The sequence below is a fragment of the Pinus tabuliformis genome, chromosome J (assembly GCF_031772625.1).
Source record: "Pinus tabuliformis cultivar Carrire ecotype Pingquan chromosome J, CPIR1, whole genome shotgun sequence".
NCBI lineage: Eukaryota > Viridiplantae > Streptophyta > Pinopsida > Pinales > Pinaceae > Pinus > Pinus tabuliformis.
This window is the reverse complement of record NC_142295.1, coordinates 230,548,953-230,569,579: the sequence shown is the minus strand read 5'-3', so window position 1 is coordinate 230,569,579 and position 20,627 is coordinate 230,548,953. Positions and strand designations below refer to the sequence as shown.

Sequence of the window (20,627 nt, the reverse complement as noted above, 5' to 3'; positions counted from 1 at the left end):
TCCTTCCATTCATCCGTTTCCAACATCAAGTTGAGTTTGTGATGTCCCGAGCATCTCCGAGTTACAACCTAGGAGAGTTTCTTGGGGTGATAATAGAGAGTACACCAGATGATCAGTCATTCTATTCTCTATAATGGGGTTTACTAAGAGAGATAGAATCAATGATCGGGAATGCAACTAAGGGGCATTGATACAAAGAAACAGAGAAGGCAAAGATTGTGCCAAGAGAGCAGCGCAACAACCAAGGAGGGTGACGCAGAGCCAGCAAGGGCTCATGCAGGGCCACGCAAAGGCAGCCAAGTGCTGTGCAGAGCACCAGAGGGGCCAGCGCAGCTGACGCAAAGGCTCCCAGAGTTGACACAGGCCTACAGAGGCTGACGCAGGGCCAACGTGGGATAGAGAGGGGCTGACGCAGGGCCAACGTGGGATAGAGAGGGGCTGACGCAGTGCAGATTGGGCAGACGCTGGGGTTGCAGGAGTAGTTTTGTGTTGAGGAATTGCCGGAAGGATTTTCCGGGGTTCCAGCCAGGAGATTTCTCTCAAACTATGAGGTATTGCTGCTAAGGAAATTTTCTGTTGGGTAGGCCAGTTTCGGCGCCTAGATTGTACTATGATATTTCTTAATAAGAAAACCCTTAGATAGCTGCACCAGTTTTCCCGCATTGGGTTTTTGCAGGGACATTGGTCCAAAAATAATGGTGTCATGTGGTGTGATGTTCTTGTTTCTTTTAGTTGTTGATCTGTAATATGTTGAGCATGCACTGGTGTTTATTTTCAATATTTACTTTGTAAATAACTTGTTAAAGAAAAATAACAAGTAGGTAGGAATAAATCAGAAAAAGTGCATAAAGAGTTTCTCAACTAAGTAAACTTAGAAACTTCAACATGGTATCAGAGCATGATTGCAGATCACAGGAGAACTAAAAGACATCAACCGAGCGGAGCAATAGCAGCAGAAAACAGTTGTCCCGAGGTGACAGAAGCTATTTCTAGCAGCACAGAAGCCAAGGAAGTGTGACGCAGAGCCAGCCAGAGCCACGCAAAAGAAGCCGGGAACTGCCCAGAGCTTCAGAGAGGCCAGCGTTGCTGACGTAGAGGGCCAGAGGGCTGACGTAGGGCATCCCAGGGTTGACGCAGGGCATCCCAGGGCTGACGCAGAGCTAGCGTGAGGTAGAGAGGGGCTGACGCAGTTCACAAAGAGGCAGTTGCTGGAGTCTAGAAGGCTGCAGAAATATTGCAAAGTGGAGTTGGTGAGGTACTGCAGTTAGAACAATACTTAACAGAGCAGGGCCAGAGGAGTTGTTACTGAGGGTTTCTAGCCGAGGAACCTGGATCAGCAGTGCAGTTGCACAAGACGATCAGAGTAGGGGGCATCTCGACAAGCGGCGGAAGGATTTCCAGGAGGGAAATCAAGCCTTAGAGGGAGTCTAGAAAAGAACTTCCAGACAGGAAGTAGAGACTCAGAGGAGTCGAACAGAGAACTTCCAGGAGGGAAGTAGAGGAGCGTCATGGCACTTCATGGGGTAGGAGACTAGGATAGACTGGATGGAGCATCGAACTTTGCAGTCTGGAAGGCCAGAATCTTATCTGTGCTTGACAGGAATCGTGTCAAGAACTTCGCCTTGAAGGTTATAACTATCCCAATCAACCCCAATGATAACAACAAGTACGAAGAGGTGATGGTGAGGGCCAAGTGCATTATCCTTGATAGGGTCAAGGATCATGTGGTACCACATATAGCCGAGAGGGAAATGATAGTTGAGATGTGGGAGGCTCTCAAGAACCTGTACCAGCATACTTATGTGCAGAGAAGAATGCCGCTCGAGAACCAGATGAGGTCGTATCAGATGAAGAAGGGTCAATCGATTGACACCTTCCTTGGAGGATTGAATGAGATCCGAGACTAGTTGACTGCTATAGGAGCGACACCGGATCAGGAGCTTATGGTGAGGACAACCTTGAATGTTGTCTCAGAAGATTGGGAAGTGTTTGTCCAGAGTATCCTGGGCAGAGGGACTCTCCTACCTTGGGATGAGATGTGGGCAGCTCTTTGCTAGGAAGAGATCAGATGACAGTCGAAGACAGGTAGCAGCAGTAAAGGGATCAAAGTTTAGCAGGAGGAGGAGGATGTGGCCCTAGCATCTGAGGGAAAGCAGGAGAAGTGGAAGAAGAAAGATCTTTCCAAGATCAAGTGCTTCCACTGTGGGGAGATGGGTCATTATGCGACCCAGTGCCCAAGGAAGAAGAGTAAGGGAGAGTCTTCCGAGACTAAGGCAGCGCCAATGCGGGTAGAGAAGAAAGTTTTGACAGACGATGAATGTGCCATGAGTGCACACGCGCCACTTGAGCGGAAGTGGTGAGACATCAAGCTGTAGTCAGGAGGACTACAGGCGATGAGGGGTAGGATCCTTGAGGTACCCAACCTCTTGGATTAGACCTTGCTATGGGAGCCCCAACGAGAAGTAACAGGACTAGCTGAGTGGGTAGAGATGGATGCAGATGTAGTGGCAGAGAGAGCTACAATGCAGGAGTCCCGACACAGTGCAGAGCTAGTAGGCTGCAACAGTGCGAGAGGCACAGGAGTGTTGCACTAGTGTAGGAAGGCACAGAGAAGTGTGCAGTGGTGCGAGATGCAGGGAGTTGTTGCAGCAACATAGAGGTCAGAGATAGGGAGCACTTATCAGCGATAGAGAGAGCTTCAGCATCAGTGGGTGTTTCTAGTCCAACAAGGAGGTCAGTCGGGAGATCAATTACTTACTTCTCAGTAACTGAGTTACAATGCAGTAGTGGGCAGCACGATGCAGCGTGATGAGAGGAGGTGCAGTGCGGATGCAGTGCTGGGAGAAAGGACCAGCAACAACACGGATGTAGAGGGAGCTGTCGTACAGATGCAACAATGGGAGTGGTAGAACCATGGGCAACAATACAAGAGGCAATAGTGCAGAGGATGTTGGGCAGGAAGGCGTAGCATCAGCACAGGTACCGACGCTGGATGATCAGAGTAATACTCAGTGAGGAGCATTGCTAGAGCACAGTCCTTGGTAAGAGGGAGTGTTGATTTGGGGTAGCATCGGATGTGCTCTAGCCACGAAATTTGGTGGAGAGGTTGGGGCACATGAGATCTCCAAATCCCAGAAAGGGTTTGGGCATATTCTAAACAGATCAGGAGATATTAAAATAATTAATATTTTTAATGGAGTCCCTAAGTCTAAACTTAGGGAAAATAAAATATTAATGTGTATTAATATGATTCTGTGTTAGAATGGTCCAAAAGACATGGATCAAGCCAGATCTAATCTTAGTTGTTGATTAGGGACTTAATTTCGGCCGTTGATGTGTCAACGAGAAAAGTATAAGAGGAGGCTTGAGGGACACTTGGAGAGTACACCAGATGATCAATCATTCTATTCTCTAGAGCGGGGTTTGCTCTGAGAGATAGAATCAGTGAGCGGGAGAGCAGCTGAGGGCATTGAGTACAGAGAAACAGAGAAGACAAAGATTGTGCCGGGAGAGCATCGCGACTACCAATGAGGGTGACACAGAGCCAGCAAGGGCTCACGCAAGGCCATGCAAACGCAGCCAAGTGTTGTGCAAAGCACCAGAGGGGCCAGCGCAACTGACGCAGAGGCTCCCAGAGTTGAAGCAGGGCCTCTTGGGACTAACGCATGCCTAGAAAGGCTGACGCAGGGCCAGCGTGGGACAGAGAGGGGCTGATGTAGTCTAGATTGGGCAGACGCTGGGGTTGCAGGAGCAGTTTTGTGCTGAGGAATTGCCGGAAGGATTTTCCGGGGTTACAACTAGGAGATTTCTCTCAAACTTTGAGGTATAATTGCTAAGAAAATTCTCTGTTGGGTAGGCCAGTTTCGACACCCAGATTGTACTCTGATATTGCTTAATAAGAAAACCCTCAGATAGTTGCACCGATTTTCCGGCATTGGGTTTTTCTGGGGACATTGGTACAAAAATAATGGTGCCAGGTGGTGTGTTTGTTCTTGTTTCTTTTAGTTGTTGATCTGTAATATGTTGAGCGTGCACTGGTGTTTATTTTCAATATTTACTTTGTAAATAACTTGTTAAAGAAAAATAACAAGTAGGTGGGAATAAATCAGAAAAAGTGCATGAAGGGTTTCTAAACTAAGTAAACTTAGAAACTTCAACATTCAGTCCAGGCCCAGAGGGGAAGGATTTCGAAAGAGGAGGGATATTTGTAAAGCTGCCAGAGAGAGGGAACGATATCGGGGCCGAGTGAGGGAGACCTTGGGCGGAAAGCGGAGGCTCGTCGAGGGAAGAAGTTGAGGGAAAATGGGATCTTGCGGATGGCGGGAAGGGTGGACAGCCCGAAGAGCAGGCAACGAGGTCTGGGCCTATGCAGTGGGCCACAAATTGGAGGGAGGTCGGCGACAGAGGAGGTGTAGCGAAAGGCGGCCAGGAGGGGGAGCTGCGGGTAGGGTGATAATTGAACAGGAGGGCCTCGAGATTGAGGGTAAGGAAGCAATAACCTCTGTCAATTCTTTGCTGTAAGGGAGAAAATCTTCCGTGCTTGAGTGTGGGGTAGTCTAGATGGAAGCATCCTTGAGAGGGTCTTCTGAATAATCAACTATATCCAAGTCCATAAGTACTCTGGGTGTTACGCGCCAACTGCCGCCATAAGTGGGAAACCATCGCTATAGGAGAGACCAACTGCAGAAAGGGAAAGACGGTGAGGGCACGACGCGGTCACGGGGGGAATATGCTCGAGGCTGTGAACGGGAAAAGAGAGGAGCTCAGAAATGATGTTCCAGAGGTGTGGTACCAGATGGATGACGATGCTAAGCTAGGTCTCAGGGGAGGGAACTACAGAGGTCTACATACAAACCCTAGCCCATGTCGGGGTTAGGTTGCCATCTCTAAAGTTACTTTATGTAAAAGTGTTCTCACCCATTATAAAAAAGTGAGTCACTTATAATTCTAAAGTCTCTTTATCTTTTATTTAAGTTACAATTTAGTGGGTAGCTCATAAAGTACCATTGTAAAAGTGACTTTCACTTATTTATAAAAGTGGGTCACATATTTTTTTTTTTTTTAAGAGTGAGCTAATTATATTAAGTTTGGAGGGGGGGATTTTTCTTTTAAATATAAGATTGTGATTCACTTCCGCACATTCATGTACTTCGTCGACATCTTCAACAACTTTTCTTCAAAAGGCCATAACTTCTTCATCCGAAAGCCGTTTTCAAAGCCGTTTTTTTTGAATCGGCCTACTTTTTCGAGATCTTTCCATTGGAACACTTAGTTTTAGTATCTACAACTTCAGCTTTTGTTAAAATGGAAATTTCATGCCAAGTTATTCTTGACAGCACCAACTACTTCCAATGGTTGTCCTACATCGAGGATTTACTTAGAAGTAAAGGTCTTTATAGAATAGCCTTAGGCCAAGAGGCTAAACCTAAAGATGAAGATAAACAAGCCAAATGGGAAAATAGGCAAGATCAAGCACGTGGGTTGAATGGGATGTCTATTTCTCCAGACCTTAGATTCCATATCGCAGAACTTGATACCCCTGACGAAGCAATGAAACAACTTAATAAAGTTTTTGGAATTAAAAATGAAATTAGAACCCATCAACTCGAAAATGAGTTGCTTACGTTGGACCCCAATAATTTTTCTTCTATTGAAGATTTTTTGTCCAAGTTCAAGACCCTTAGACTTCTCTTGGAAGGTGTTAAGTTTAAAAAAGAAGATGGTAGCCTTATCTATTCCATTCTTACTAAGTTGGGATCAACCTACTCTGTGTTTGTTTCCACCTTCCATTTTACAAGAGAAGCCTTTATTTCTCAAGGAAAAGACTACAAGACCCCCTCTTTTGATGCCTTTTGTGATTTTTTACTAAGAGAACAAGAAAACTCTTATATCTTGGTCTGCTTAATATTGTAAACTCTTCTAAGAAAGCCTTAGCAGCCCAGCAACAACCAAATTCAAAGAATCCTAAGAAGTAGCATCCTAAAAAGAATGGTCCTAAACCAAACAAGGGTCCTAAGCAATTTCAGTCTCAAAATGAAAAATCAATTCAACAAAAAGATAAGGCAAATAAAAACAAATGGAAGAAGACTGATAGACATTGCAAGTTTTGTAATCGTGATGGCTACTTAGAATCCAAATGTTTTAAAAAGATGGAAGCCTTGAAAGCAACAATGAAGAAGCATAACATCCATTTGGAGCACTCTTCAACTTCAACTTCATTTTCAGGAATAACACTTTCTGCATGTGGTTGTTAAGCATCTCGGTTTGGTTATGCACTAAATGTATCTTCTTCTTCTCATTCTCATGAGTGGCTCATTGATTTTGGAGCTTCTTATCACATGGCCAAAAATAAAGCCATGTTTTCTTCTTTAAATGATTGTAACACCAAAAATATATATGTTGGTGATGATAGATCTCTTAGTGTTGTAGGGACTGGAATTATTCATCTAGACAAGGTCAATTTAATGATGCATTATGTGTTCCTACCTTATCCTGCAACCTTCTATCTGTATATCAAATAACTCATTCAGGTAAAGGTAAAACCGTTGAATTTTCACCTCATGATGTTGTAATTAAGGACCTAAGAGATCCTAGACAAATTTTAGCTACTGGCATTACTGATGATTCTACAAGGTTGTATAAGTTTAACAACTTTGGATCATCAACTCTTCCCTCAGTATTTGTTGCTCATAATGATGAAGTGAGCAAACTTTGGCATGAGCGATTTGGTCACTTAAACTATTGCTCCCTTCAAAATCTATGTAAGGAAAATATGGTCACAGGTCTTCCTATGGTATCTTGTAGAGATGGTGTTTGTTCCGGATGTGTACTTGGAAAACATCATCAGGATAGTTTTGAAAAACGTGCCTCTTGGCATGCCTCAGCCTCTTTACAACTTGTGCATAGTGATTTATGTGGTCCACTTCCAGTTGTTTCATTCTCTGGCTATAAGTATTTCTTAACTTTCATTGATGATTTCTCCAAATGCACTTGCGTATACTTCTTAAAACTCAAGAGTGAAGTTTGTAACATGTTCTTGGCCTTTAAGGCCTATGTTGAGAAACAATCTGGACATCAAATTCTTAAGCTAAGATCTGATAATGGCGGAGAATATGTTAACAACAAATTCATCAACTTTTGCACTGAGCATGGAATTCAAATGCAGCATACAATTCCATATACTCCACAACAAAATGGTGTAGCTGAAAGGAAGAATCGCACCTTAAAGGAAATGGCTAATTGTATGCTTCAATCTAAAGGACTTAGTCTTAATTTTTGAGCAGAAGCAATTAACTGTGCAAATTACATAGTAAATCGCACTCCTACTAAGGTTTTAAAGAATATCACTCCAGAGGAAGCAAGTAGCTCAATTAAACCAGATGTAAGTCACTTTCGTGTTTTTGGAAGTGAAGCATGGGCTCATATTCCAGATGAGAAACATAAAGCCTTAGAACCTAAGAGTGAAAAATGTATTTTTGTTGGATATTTTGAAGATGTCAAAGGATATACACTTCTTCCACCTAAATCCAAAAATGTTATCATTAGAAGAGATGTAAAGTTTGTTGAAAATATATCGGCCTACGAGCCTACTTCGGCGGATGTGCCACCTCTCTCTATCCCTTCTACTTCTGAAAATATTTCTTCTTCAGATGATAACAACGAGAATGATAATCCTCCCCCACCTTCTTGGGATCCTCCTTCAGCTCCTCAGCTTCCAAAATGGGTCCGCGCTACTCGGGATGCAACAGGTGCTCTTGCAAATGATCCTATAGATCAGCGTCGCACATGTTCTCAATTTGATAGAGCCTCTTCTTTATTGGCTTAAGCTTCAACGAATTATGATCCTGACACCTTTGTAGAAGCTTCAGGCCATCTAGATTGGGACGCAACTATGAATGAAGAATATCGTTCATTATTGGCAAATGATACATGGGATCTTGTTCCTCTTCCAAAGGGACGAAAACTTGTGAGATGCAAATGGGTTTACAGAACCAAGTTTGGAGCAAATGGAAAAGTTGATAAACATAAAGCTTGTCTTGTTTCTAAGGGTTTTTCACAAGTTGAAGACATTGACTATACTAAAACCTTCTCCCCTGTTGCCAAAATGAACTCTATCCGCCTTGTTCTTTCCCTTGCTGCCTCTTTCAAATGGGAAGTCCATCAGATGGATGTTAAATTTGCCTTCTTACATGGGGACTTGCATGAAGAAATCTATATGGAACAACCTCCCGGCTTTATATAAACAGACTCCAACCTTGTATGTCGATTTAAGAAATCCCTTTATGGTCTCAAGCAAGCCCCTTGGGCTTGGTATGCCAAAATGAATAGCTTTCTTTTAGATACTGGCTTTTCTAGGAGTCATTCTAATAATACCATCTACACCAAGAAAGTGGGTAAGTCTCTTATCATTCTTGTTCTTTATGTTGATGATCTTATCCTTACTGGTAGTGATCCCAACCTTATAAACCATGTGAAGTCTAGCTTGAAAAAGCAGTTTGAAATGACAGACTTAGGACACTTGCATTATTTTCTTGGTCTTCAAGTCTTGCAATCCAAGGAAGGTATTTCCCTTTCCTAGTCCAAGTATGCCTGTGATCTTCTACGCCACTTTCACATGGAATACTGTAAGCCAAACCCTTCTCCCTTTCAGTTTGGAGCCAAACTTTCAGTCACTTGTACTTCCCCTAAAGTTGATGCTACCTTATACCGTCAACTTGTAGGAAAACTTTTGTATCTGACCCATACCCGTCCTGACCTTTCCTTTGCTATTGGCCTTATTGCTCGATTTATGCAAAACCGACATGAAAGTCATTAGAAAGCAGCTAAAAGAATACTTCGTTATGTTTGAGGTAGAGTTCAGTTTGGGATTCATTACAGTGCAGAAGCATCTCCTTTTATTGGTTGGTTTCACTAATTCCGATTGGGCTGGTGACCTTGATGATCGGAAGTCTACTGCAAGTTATGTCTTCACTCTTGGTTCTGGACCTATTTCATGGGTTTGCAAGAAACAAAGTGCCATTTCTCTTTCTTCAGCAGAAGCAGGGTATCGTGGCGCCGTAGAAGCTAGTAAGGAAGCCCTGTGGCTTTGTCAGATCCTGTCAGAGTTTGGCTTTCAGCAGCATCATCCGACTACACTTTGGTGTGATAATCAAAGTGCCATTCAACTATGCAAAGATCTAGTCCAACATCAACGTAGCAAACAAATTGAACTACACATGCACTTCATCAGAAAGCTCATTCATGACCATGTTCTTGAAGTGCAATATTGTTCAATCGATGATAAAGTTGCAGACATCTTTACAAAGGCTTTCACAGAGGGGAAGTTTACTAAACTTCGATTTATGGTTGGAGTTCAAGAAGTTGTCACTAAGGGGGGATAGGATCTAATGCCTCCTTCTTTCTCCTATTGTGTCATATTTGTACATCCTTCAATCCTATCCCAAGTTGTTCTTAAAGGGGGATGTTAGGATATTCCGACACATAGGAAATAGTTAAGCATAACTTGGTCTAGTGTATAGTTAGGTAAAGTATGTTTCTTTAGTATGTACTTTTTGTAACTTACAATCTGACGGTGACGATATGTTCTAGACATGAAGTGATCCGACTGTTCATTCTCTCCTCGGTATTACCGACACTTGATTCGTGGCTTAACACCCGATTGGTCCATGATCTCTCTTTAAAGAGCATGGAGGGTCATTTGTAAGGTGACCGTTCATGAGAGAAGCTTATGTAGATTGTCTTTCTTTTACATTAATAAATTTCCTGAAGTGGCTGTGTTGGCTCAAGCCGTGTACTGTTTCCCTCTTTGAGGGTTTTAACCACGTCAACAATACTAGTGTACTGATCTATGATCTGTTTGTGAGCGGTGTCCTTTGGTGTTCTATTTGAGGAACTTACCTTGTAAATTCCTACAACCTAAATTGTGTATTTCTTGAAGAGTTCTTGGTGAAATTATTTGACATAGTAACCCTAGAATACCTATTATAAGTGATCTCTCTCCTACTGGGACTCCTCTCATTGGTGAAAGTCCGTAGAGAGCAGGGGGTTTTTATTTTGGTGACAGTGGGCCACTACCCATTGTTGCTTCATGGTCTAGTTTACACCTTGTAGGGTTTCCCTCTCCAAGGCTTGCTAGATGTTGTGACAACAAGGCTTAAGTCTTCGACGATATAATGTTATAGTGCTTGGTCTTGTAGTGAATGCTTGGACATAACGTTGGGCGCGTGGGGATATAATTATTCAATGAGATCGCATTAGTGTTGGTTATTGCAATTGATCATGTGGACTATGGATGTTTAGGAGCTGATCAACTGGTCATTGAGAAACAAAGAAATTTTATGGTTGAATTCGAAGAAGTATCACGAAAAGGGAGTATTAATCTAGATCTGTCATCAGGATCACTTATTTCTTCCTTCTTGTTTAGCTAGCTTAGGGAAACAAGTGATAGATAAAAGGCCACACTTATTCATGTGTTAGGTTACAGAGACCTTGGATCTCTTCTTGACTCCCTAACCCCCCTCTTAACATGTTGTCCCACCTTCACAAGGCTTCTTAATAGATGTCATCGTAGACCTTTGGCTAGGCCTCACAATATTGGTAGTAAGAGCAGTTCTAGGATGGCCAAGAGAAAAAGGTAGATTCTTTTTGCACAATGTACTACTCTCTAGGCTTTGTTGAGCAACTTGTTGCCCATTTGAAGATTTTTTCTCTTGGCGTTTACTATTAAGAGTGATGGGCCTCCTCGATGTAGGGCTCCCCCTTGGATCCCTCCTAAAATACACAGTTGGCCTATCTTAGCCTTGGGTACTCTGTGTATCGATGCCTGTGCGATGATCGAGGACTCAAATTTGGAGACTTCCTCCTCTTCTCCCCCCATTTTTGGCCTCAACTTCTAGTTCTAGCTCCTCTTGATATGCTCTAAATGAGTTTTCGATCACATAATCATGTATTTATTATGTTTATGTTGAAATCATGATGTTCTATGTTGTAACAGTCACTTATTACAAAACTTATGTTGCAATATTAGATAAGAAATTGTAGATAGAACATAAATCAAATGCACAATAGAAGACAACCAAGAATACAATGAGACATAGAGAGTTTAGGTTCAATGACCATGGAAAAACCCACAGGGGGAAAACCCAACCAAATTCTTCTTCTATTAGAAATCAATTGTTTAATAGAGATACAAAATACAATGAGAGATCAAGAGAATGAGTAAGTTCACCCAAATCTAAACAAGTTGTAGCATGAAGATCACTGGTAGCAAGAATAGATAAACACACTAAATCAACCTTCCCTTCAACTAAATCAACACTGGAACTCTGAAGCACTGAATCAACCTTGGCTCACCATGTTTTGCTCTTACTCTCCAAGTCTCTCTCTCACAATCTTCTGCCTTTCTCCAACTCTCTCTCAAGTTCAAATTCTTATTTCACAATGCACAAGTAATGAGGAGAGAATGAATGAGGCACATATATATAGGATGAGCAACGAATCCATGCCATAAAGGAGGAGTAACTCACATGCCAAGAGAGAGAGTAACTCATGCCATTAAGGAGGTATGCATGCCTTTGTAACTTATGCTTTTAAGAGAGAGTGTAACTTATGCATTAAAGAGTGTGTAAGAGGAATCTTTTATGACATGCTTTTACTGAGTGTAAGAGCATTAATGAGAGTGTAAGGAATATGCCATGCCAATAATGACTGTAAGAGAACATTATTGAGAGCCATGATTGAGTGACTTGAATAATAATATAATAGTATCATAAGAATACTAATAATAATTTTAATGATAAAATATTAAGTCGAGTGATTGACCATCATCCCATCCATCCACAACCATGTCATTCAACAACCGGATTGAACTATTAGGATTGATTAATGATAAGAAGTGATTTTTCATCAATAATACTTGATTACCAATTGATGCAAGGTGATTTACTATCTTGAGGCTTTCTAATTTTAGATTTTCCATTTTTAGACTTTCTATTTTTTTAATTTTTTTTTAATTTTTTTTTATAGATTTTCTAATTTTAGAAATTCTATTTTTAGGCTTTCTATTTTTTTTAAAGAAATTCATCCCTGAGCTGCTAATTTTCAACAGTTTCTGTCTCTTTCTTTATTTTAGCTAGGAGTTAAGATTTATTCTTAGAATTTTATTATTGTTGTTAGTGTAAGTATTGGAGCTGCATTTGCACTCATAGTTTTTATATTACAATAGGTGTAATATTATAGTTTGGTTGACCCTTTTTTATGGCCATTCATTGAACATTAATAAAATTATCTTATCCTATCTTATATCTTTGGCCTTAGTTTTTAGGATAGATTATTTTGATAGCATTTGAGTGTTGCCTAGGGATATCTATCTTGGTCTTCTTAGTCCCAAACATTTTGTAGATATCATTATTAAACTTTGCATTGATACCTTCATGGTGATTGATAATGGCCAAGACAATTCTTCTACCTCTATTTCTACTTCTGGTTTAGAGATTGGTTTCATTATTTTCTTCTCCTTTTTCATATTGGTGTATTCATCTTTAGCTATCACTAGTGTTTTTCTTTGTGTTTATCCCTAACTTTCCATGGTAGGTGTATCGATATGACACATTTAACTTTGAGCAAATGATTAGATAATCTGTAATTTGGTAACTTTTTCATTGATATGAATTTGAAAAAACAATAACTATAGTTATGATTTTTCATTTTTAAACTAAGCACATACAAAACTTGCTTAATGGCATTCCAAAATTTTAAAAAGCAAGTACAACACAATGTTACGGTACAAAGGCTCCATGTCTTCTGCATCTTTTGCATTTTCATTATTAGCTAGGCTTAAGTCTCAGTAGGCTTTGTAGGAAAACATTGATTTCGAGCATTGAGTCATTTGCATCATCTGAAGTTGTAGTTGGAGGCGGCTCAACAATGGCATTTGGTTTTGGCATCTTGTTATAACTTACTTTGCCCTTTGAGATAATTGAGAAAATTGATTTAGAGGTCATATGCTTCTTTTGTAGGTCCATAAATCTTCCTAACTGCGGTCAGGATACCTTTTATCACCTCTCTATATTGGGAAGGGCCCCTTTTTTTTGTTCTCTTGGTGTCATACCATTGTTGGATGAAGGACAATGGACATATGCTGCCATGTGAAGTGGCATATTTGGTTTATTCCACAACCCATGTATCAATTTTTACAGTTGTGGCCATAGGGTGGGATCTCTCCTATTCATGATGGATTGAATCTTGCCACACATAGAACCGATATTCTCATAAATCTCTCCCAAAATGGATATCAACATAATGAATCACAATTCAAGAGTAAATCTAACATCTGCCCAAAATTGTCATCCAAAACAATATGCTTTATCTCAATCGCTCCCTCCATGGTAGATTGCTTCCACATTTCGCACATCTCAATGAAAACTATGAAAGCTAAGGCCCCCTTCACCTCCAATAACCATTGAAGAAGAATGTAGTAGCTGTCAAATTTCATATAATCTGGTTCAAGCAACTCCTTTTGGCAAACTTTTGGTGGATGGCTTAGTACAAGCCTGAATTTTGCACCCATTGTGAATGAACTTGGAAACCCAATCAAGTTCACGATTGTCTTTCAATGCATTATTCATAGAATGCACTAAATATCGTGTCCAAAAAATATGCTTTGTTTATTTGGATTATTGCCTCAAAATCTAGCAGGAAGGGCCAAACCTTGTTGCAACAATGAGGGAGATTGCCATTGTCACCTCGACAATCTTCCTCTTGCTCTTTAGTGGAATTACACCACAAGGGAGGACACCCAGTGATCACCTAAAAGATATTTTATGTTATATGGCTTAATGTGATATAGATATAGACTAGGTAAAGATACTCTTCAATGGACAAAGGCATAATTATGTTTGTATAGGAGCAACGTATCATATACCAAGCCCTAAAAAGAGACACGTGACCTAGGGTTTCAAGATATAGATCAACAAAGGAATATCTAGGTATACAAGCAGTAAGGGTTTGCAAATGATGTAATCAACAAAGGAGAAGGAAAACCCTCAAGTTAAGCCCTAGCTAGGATTATGGTTATTCTAGGGAAAAAATTGCTTAGGGAGGTTGATGTCAGCCCTTCTAGGGCAAATTCAACCATGTAAAATCTGGATTTTGAGTTAAAAGAATCAATAAAGTGAACTTTAAGCCAATTAAGCTCCACACCTATCCAAGAATTGCCCTAATTGAATTCGGCCTTAGCAACTAACCTTAGTAGCTTGCGTTGAGGGACTAAGAAAAATAGAAGAGAAGAAAATATTTAAGTTTTTGTATTTTTTGACCAACACAGGGATTCCTAGTGCCTTTTCCCATTTGGGTGATGGAGTCTTTAGGGCTAAATTTAAGAGAATATGAATTAATGCTTGGAGTAAGGAGGAAAACCCTAGTTTTCACTTGATAAACCCTAGCTATCTTTTTCTGTGAGGGGAGAAATTAAATAGAGGAAGCTCTGTAGGAGGTCCCCTATGGATTTCAAGGAAGACAAATTTAACATGCAATAATCAACCAAGATATTCCATAAATAATATGCATTTAGGCGTGGAATAAGAAAAACCCTAGCATTAATTTATCACATGAAAAAAAATAAAATTATGCAATTAAACATACAATTCTTCCATGAAATAGCCTTCTTTCAATCCCAAAAAGACATCTCCAAGGAAAAATTCAATCTCTAATAGCAATTGCTCAAAAAAGACCACATTTTCACAAGTAGCTAGTTACAACTAGGCTAAGTCGAGCTCTAAGGAGGCCAAAATATAGGGGTGCTTTGAGGTGTCAGTTAGTTGTTGGAATCATCGAAGTGCCCAATGCTCTATTGTGGGGGGAAATGCTACATATGCAAGGTAATCACTGCTCTCCGTAAGTGTAGTATGGCTTGGGCATCATGTGGAGTAGGCATGGAGTGGGTGTGCCCTAAAGGTCTTTGTTGCTCTATGAAGGACCACTTGACAAAACCATCTCAAACTCAAGTGAAAGCAACCACTCATTAGAGAGAATGACCATAAATGGATCATAGTAGATCGTACATAATTGTTAAGGGTGTAGTATTACTTCAAACCAGGATCACCTTCAAATATCTAAGTAGACCAAGTCCTGTAAAAGTGTTCCCTACCTTATTAGGCTTGGCTAGATGGTCAACTGTATTAGGTGCTTCCAACCCCTAAGGGGAGGTGACATGTCCAATGTCAACCTTTCAATTCATAGGTGTTTATGATAATAGTGGCAACAGAGGGGAAAGGCTTCATGGCTTGGTGCCATGGTCATGGGACTAGCAGATAGAGGTCCATCATCCTAAGTGTATAGATGTATGGAGGGAGCAATCATCCCCTTTTCCTCAGCGTGCTTTTTCCACCCTCTAGTGCGCCTTTTACTTCTTTTTGATGATGCTTTAGTAAGGAGCATAACTTAGGTGTCCACGCTTGCTTTTAATGATGTGGCTTTTATTTACTCCTTAAGGATGAATTGGTTTCTCACTCATTAGGGTTGGGACATGCAACAGTTCCTTATTATATGGTGGTGCATTTAGTGCTTAGGAATCGGGGAATGGCTAATGAGCTGTGTAGAGCTCATGCTCGGTTTTTTCACACAAGCTAATTATTGTCCCAACCATCTTTTGCATTTTAACTTTTCTTTTTCTTTCATTGTAGCCATCTTATGCTTTTATCTTTCATTTAGCTGCATTGACCTCCAGAGCAAAGTTTTCCAGCCTTCACTCAAGGATGTGGATGTGAGGGTGCCAAATCTTAGAGGACCAATGACAACAAACCCAAAAGATGGATGTGACATCAAGGAATGATGAAAGGTGTTAATTATGAAAATATCATAGACACGCTAGTTCAATGCAAGTTTTCCAAGTATTGTCCCTCCTATAACCCTAAGGCCTTAAGGGAGGTTCCATTGGACTAGGGCTGGAGACCCCCTAGTAAGGTGAGAGAACAAGTTTATAGTAAAAATTGGTCAATCATCCAGATCACCCGTTTATCCATGTTAGAATGCCCAAAATATTAAGTAAAAACATATGACTGGAAAATGGATAAAGTACCTACTTAGTGGTGACCCACCTTCCATCAAGAGGAATGTCGGATGGTGAGAGGTGTATGACTGGAGCAAATGGTGGAGGAATGTGGCATATCATCATAACTGAGTGATGTATAGGGCTGCTGATTGGCTGGTTGTCCAAGATAGGAGAAAAAAATTCTCCTATGGGTTTACACACTTTTGGTTTGTAACATGGAACATTAACCCTGCTGCAAACCAGAGCTACATCTGGGATAACCCAGATAATATTAGATAGCTCTACCTCCTCAATTATCTCACATAATTGGTCCTTGAAGAAGAACATGTTATTTTGTTGCCAAGAACAATATATTTCCCTTCAGAAATAGTGAACTGCTGTTTTGGGACTTGTGCTGGTAGTGGCCCAACTGCAGGTTTGACAGCCAAAAATTCGAAAAAAAGTAAAATAAATAAAAAACAAGAACATTAAGGCCCCAAAACTCTAATCCCTTCTTTATAAATACATCCTCACCCTTTTTCCTCATTCACTCGATGAAAGTTTGGAAATGGAAGTTTCATTGCCTGGCTGATAAGGACAATCATATTTGTATTTGCAGATTTCTTTTTTATTGCCTAAGACAATATCCCATGGCTTCGAGGAAGGAGGACCTTGCATGGCCATGTTCACAAGGAAATACATGCATCTATTGTGGGAAAATAATAAATGGGGGATACAAATGCTGAAATGCCACATAGGCCATCTTTCTGGGAATGTTATAGGCTTCCTAATGATGACAACTGATTTAGAACATTAAGTGGAAGTAGTTGTTGAAGTCATTCAGCAAGAGAGTAAAATTCAAATTGCTGGACTCAGCCAAGTCCGTGTAATGAGTCAGATTTTAGATTAAATTCTTCAAAATCATTTTGACCCAATGCTGTCCCCAAGGATCTCAGTATTTGCTCACGAGATTGGAATTTCAAGATTTTTGTCCTCTGGAGGTCATTTAGAGGTTCCTTGTTTATTTATTTTGTCTCAGAACCTTAAGTTCATCTATCTCAAAATATATAGATTATGTGTCTCGGTATAATTTTTCCTATTAACACCCTTACATGAAACAAAAACTTGTATATTTAGTGTCTGATCGTATGTATTTACATTGATGCACGAGTCTAAACTTTTCTAATAAAATCTTGAATATTTTCAGTGTTTTTTATTCGGCCGAGCCATTCACTGAGTTGAAGACCGAATTTGACTTTTCATGTAGTTTTTGTCTTCACCGAATCCGAGTCTGATAACTTTAATTAAAGCTTAGTGATGTGCAGAAGCAAGTTCCTTGCAGAGCTTACCTGTAAATTTGTAACTTAAAAATACTTAAAGGGACAGTAAGCAAGATGGTTAAATTGTTGAGTTGACATTTCATTGTTTGATTTGCAGTGGCCATCGATTGCTTGAATATTTGATGATGAAATGGAACTTGAAATGTGTGAAGCTTTTGGATGCATATGAATTCATCCCTTCATTTAAGGCATCTATGATCTCTTCCTCTATTGAAGTAGCAGAAATCAAGATAAAATGCTAAGTTACCAGTAATGCTCATGTAATGACAAGCGACGTCCGGTTGAAATCTATTTCTTTGTTTTAGATGATAACCCGTGAAATCGCATAGGTTCAATGTACTATAAACTATTGTCAAAAAGTTTTTTATTTTATGTTGAGGCATCATTATTTTGAGTTGTTTTAGATTCTGGAGTATTACAAAAAATTTACTTTGCAATGCAGTGCCTCATGGTTATATGCTATTGTTACTTCAGTTATATTCAACTGTTGATTAGTTATGGTGGGACGGTTGATTTACTTTAATTAAGCATGGAGATAAAACATTAGAGAACACTTTTATAGGATGAGAATATAACATAGGACAACAGATTTATTGGAGATTAATAATATAACATAGGACAACAGATTTATTGGAGATTAATATACATAAATATGCAAATTTTGAAAAAAAAACATATATTTTCATGTGCATCTATATGAATCCAAACCATTATATACAAATATGCAAAATTTCTCAAATATATAGCAAGGGTGCATATAACCAAAATAACACTGAGTGCAATTCATCTTTGAACTAAAATATATGAATAAAGAGCCCCTAGATGGGCTCTATCCAAAAAAATTCATGCTGCATGTCAAATCGAGATTTTCTTTGAGTGATGGTTACATTTATATTAGGGTCATGAAAGAGGAGTTCAACAATCAATGCCACCTGTTGATTTTGGGTAGCATTGGATGTGCTCTAGCTCCGAAATTTTGTCGAGGGGCTAGAACACATGAGATCTCCAAGACCTAGAAATCGTTTGGAGAAATTCCATCCGGATTGTATTTTATTAAAATAATTAATATTTTTAATGGGGTTCCTAAGTCTAAACTTAGGAAAATAAAAATATGAATGGGTATTAATGAAAGTATGGGTGAGAAGCTTCTAAGAGATGAGGATCAAGTCTAATTTAATCTTAGCCATTGATTAGGGACTTAATCTCGGCCGTTGATTCATCAACAAGAAAAGTATAAGAGAAGACTTAAGAGTCATTTGGAGACATCGGGCAAATCCTCAGTAACCCAAGGGAAATCGATTCTCGAGGAGTAGTTCGATTTCAGAGGGAGAGTTGCAGGGTGAAAGAAGAGGGGGGCATCAACATTAGTCGGAGATTGAAGAGGAGGTGACGCAGAGCATCAAAGGGACAATGCAAAGGGAAGATCAGAGAGACATCGCAACAAGGGATGCAGTCCTCACCTAGGCCTGACACAGAAGTGACGCAAAGGTGACACAATGAAGGTTGGAGGGTCTCTGGGGTGTCAAAATTTCTCAAGAGCAAGGAGGAAAATTGTCTCAAGTGTTTCTATATTATGTAAAATCATTCCTTGTAAAGAGATTGTTGCTAAAGAATAATATATAAACCCTCATTTGCTGCACCGATTTTCCCGCATTGAGTTTTTCTGGGGACTATTGTCCAAAAATAACTGTGTTGATGTGATTGATTCTTGTGCTTGTATATCACTGTTATTTTCTCTATGCTATATGTGACAACTGCAATAGAATTTATTTTGATGTTTATTGAAGGGTTTTGTAAATAACTTATTGTGAAAAATAAGTAGGAGAAATAAATCAGTTACTGCAGTGGAATTTCATGTTAGAAATTTTCACACCACCAACATCAAGGTACATAGAGGGCTTGGTGCTCTTGATTAACTGCTAGTTTTGTACCCTCGTATATGACAAACTATAATGGAAATGTTGCAATTTCCCCAATCCTGAAATCCTGAAAACTATTAAGTTTGCTAGATTTTTGAGTGAGATCTAAAACTCTACTTTCTCCATATGAAATCCAATGAGGTTGGAACCACTTTCAAACATTCTAAAACAAGTAATGGTAATGTAAAAAAGTTAAGTAAAAGGATCTCATCCTTTTACTTTAAGAATTTAACATTACCATTAATTAAATTAATAGGGCAATATGGTCAAATACTAGGCTCCCCCACTCATAAATTAAAAAAAATCATGTTCAAAGGGTCATAGGTGGCATTGTACAGAACCGGATGTTTCGTATATAACCCATTGGTTTGGTGAAAAAATGTCATTTCAGTACTGAATCGACTGGTTTCGTACAAGAGCTAGTTAATTCGGTATTGAACGATCCTTTCTAGTCCATGACAATGGTTTGGATTGGTTTTCCCTTGAAAACGGTTACACTGACTAGTTAGGTATGATCTAGTTTGGTTCTTATAACATTGTATATTGCTCCTTAGATGCCATTGCCATTGTATTAACTGGTTCCTCTCAGCGAGCTCATTGTATATTTGCTAAGGTTTCATGCCTATTATAGTTAGTAGGCATCTTGATGAATAGACTCCCCTCATTCAGGTACTCCTTTGATGCCCTTGTCCATCTCCTACTAAACTAGTAGTAGTTGGACATGATCATCAGGGAGGACAATTACAAGCAATAAATTTAGATCAACTAGGTAGATCCACTAGTGGGCTCAAACCCAAGATAGTCTTCTATCTAGAGCATATCATGGAGACGAGGGATGACCTCGTTGTCAAACTAGCCTATATACTTCACCACTAGATGCATTCCTTTAAGATCCCCCTTAGCCAATTTTAGGTTGGTTCTCATTGCTTTGGGTGGAAGTCGATCACCATATTCCCCAAGCAGATGGGGCTTGTTGACTCAACAACCTACATGAATCCATGACCAAAGAACATTTCATTTTCAATGCACCATATATTGTGAGATCCAAAATCAATACCGTTGCCTTTTCAAGGAGTCCCAAAACTTCCTCTCCATCTTCTCCAAGTATTTAGGAAACCAATGCTTGGATTTATAAACGAGCGAGGCTTTATGCTTAGACCAACCCCATCATTAGACACTACTAAGATTATCACCTTCTTCTCAGTGTTCACATACATAGTCACCAAGAGGTAGGTGAGATCTTGAGGAGACTCTAACTTTTCCCTTCTCTTTGTTCCTTCCATCTTTATCATTCACTCTCATTTCTCAATCATTTCATACTCTACGAGAGTGGATGAGCAA

General features: G+C 39.8%; 1 protein-coding gene across 6 annotated transcripts in view; it reads left to right on the top strand.

Moving 5' to 3' along the window:
• Positions 1–17,770, top strand: part of LOC149226569 (uncharacterized) — a 236,237-nt gene extending 218,467 nt beyond the window's left edge. For 4 of the 6 annotated variants that reach the window (XM_089375320.1, XM_089375318.1, XM_089375315.1 and 1 more), the window contains one exon: positions 17,465–17,770. In XM_089375320.1, coding sequence (XP_089231446.1) covers positions 17,465–17,609 — 145 coding nt within the window. In that variant the 3' untranslated portion in view covers positions 17,610–17,770. Of the gene's footprint in view, positions 1–16,646; positions 16,900–17,234 lie in introns of those variants that run through there. The other 2 variants (XM_089375317.1, XM_089375316.1) reach the window with 2 other exon arrangements.
• Positions 17,771–20,627: the final 2,857 nt, after the last annotated feature.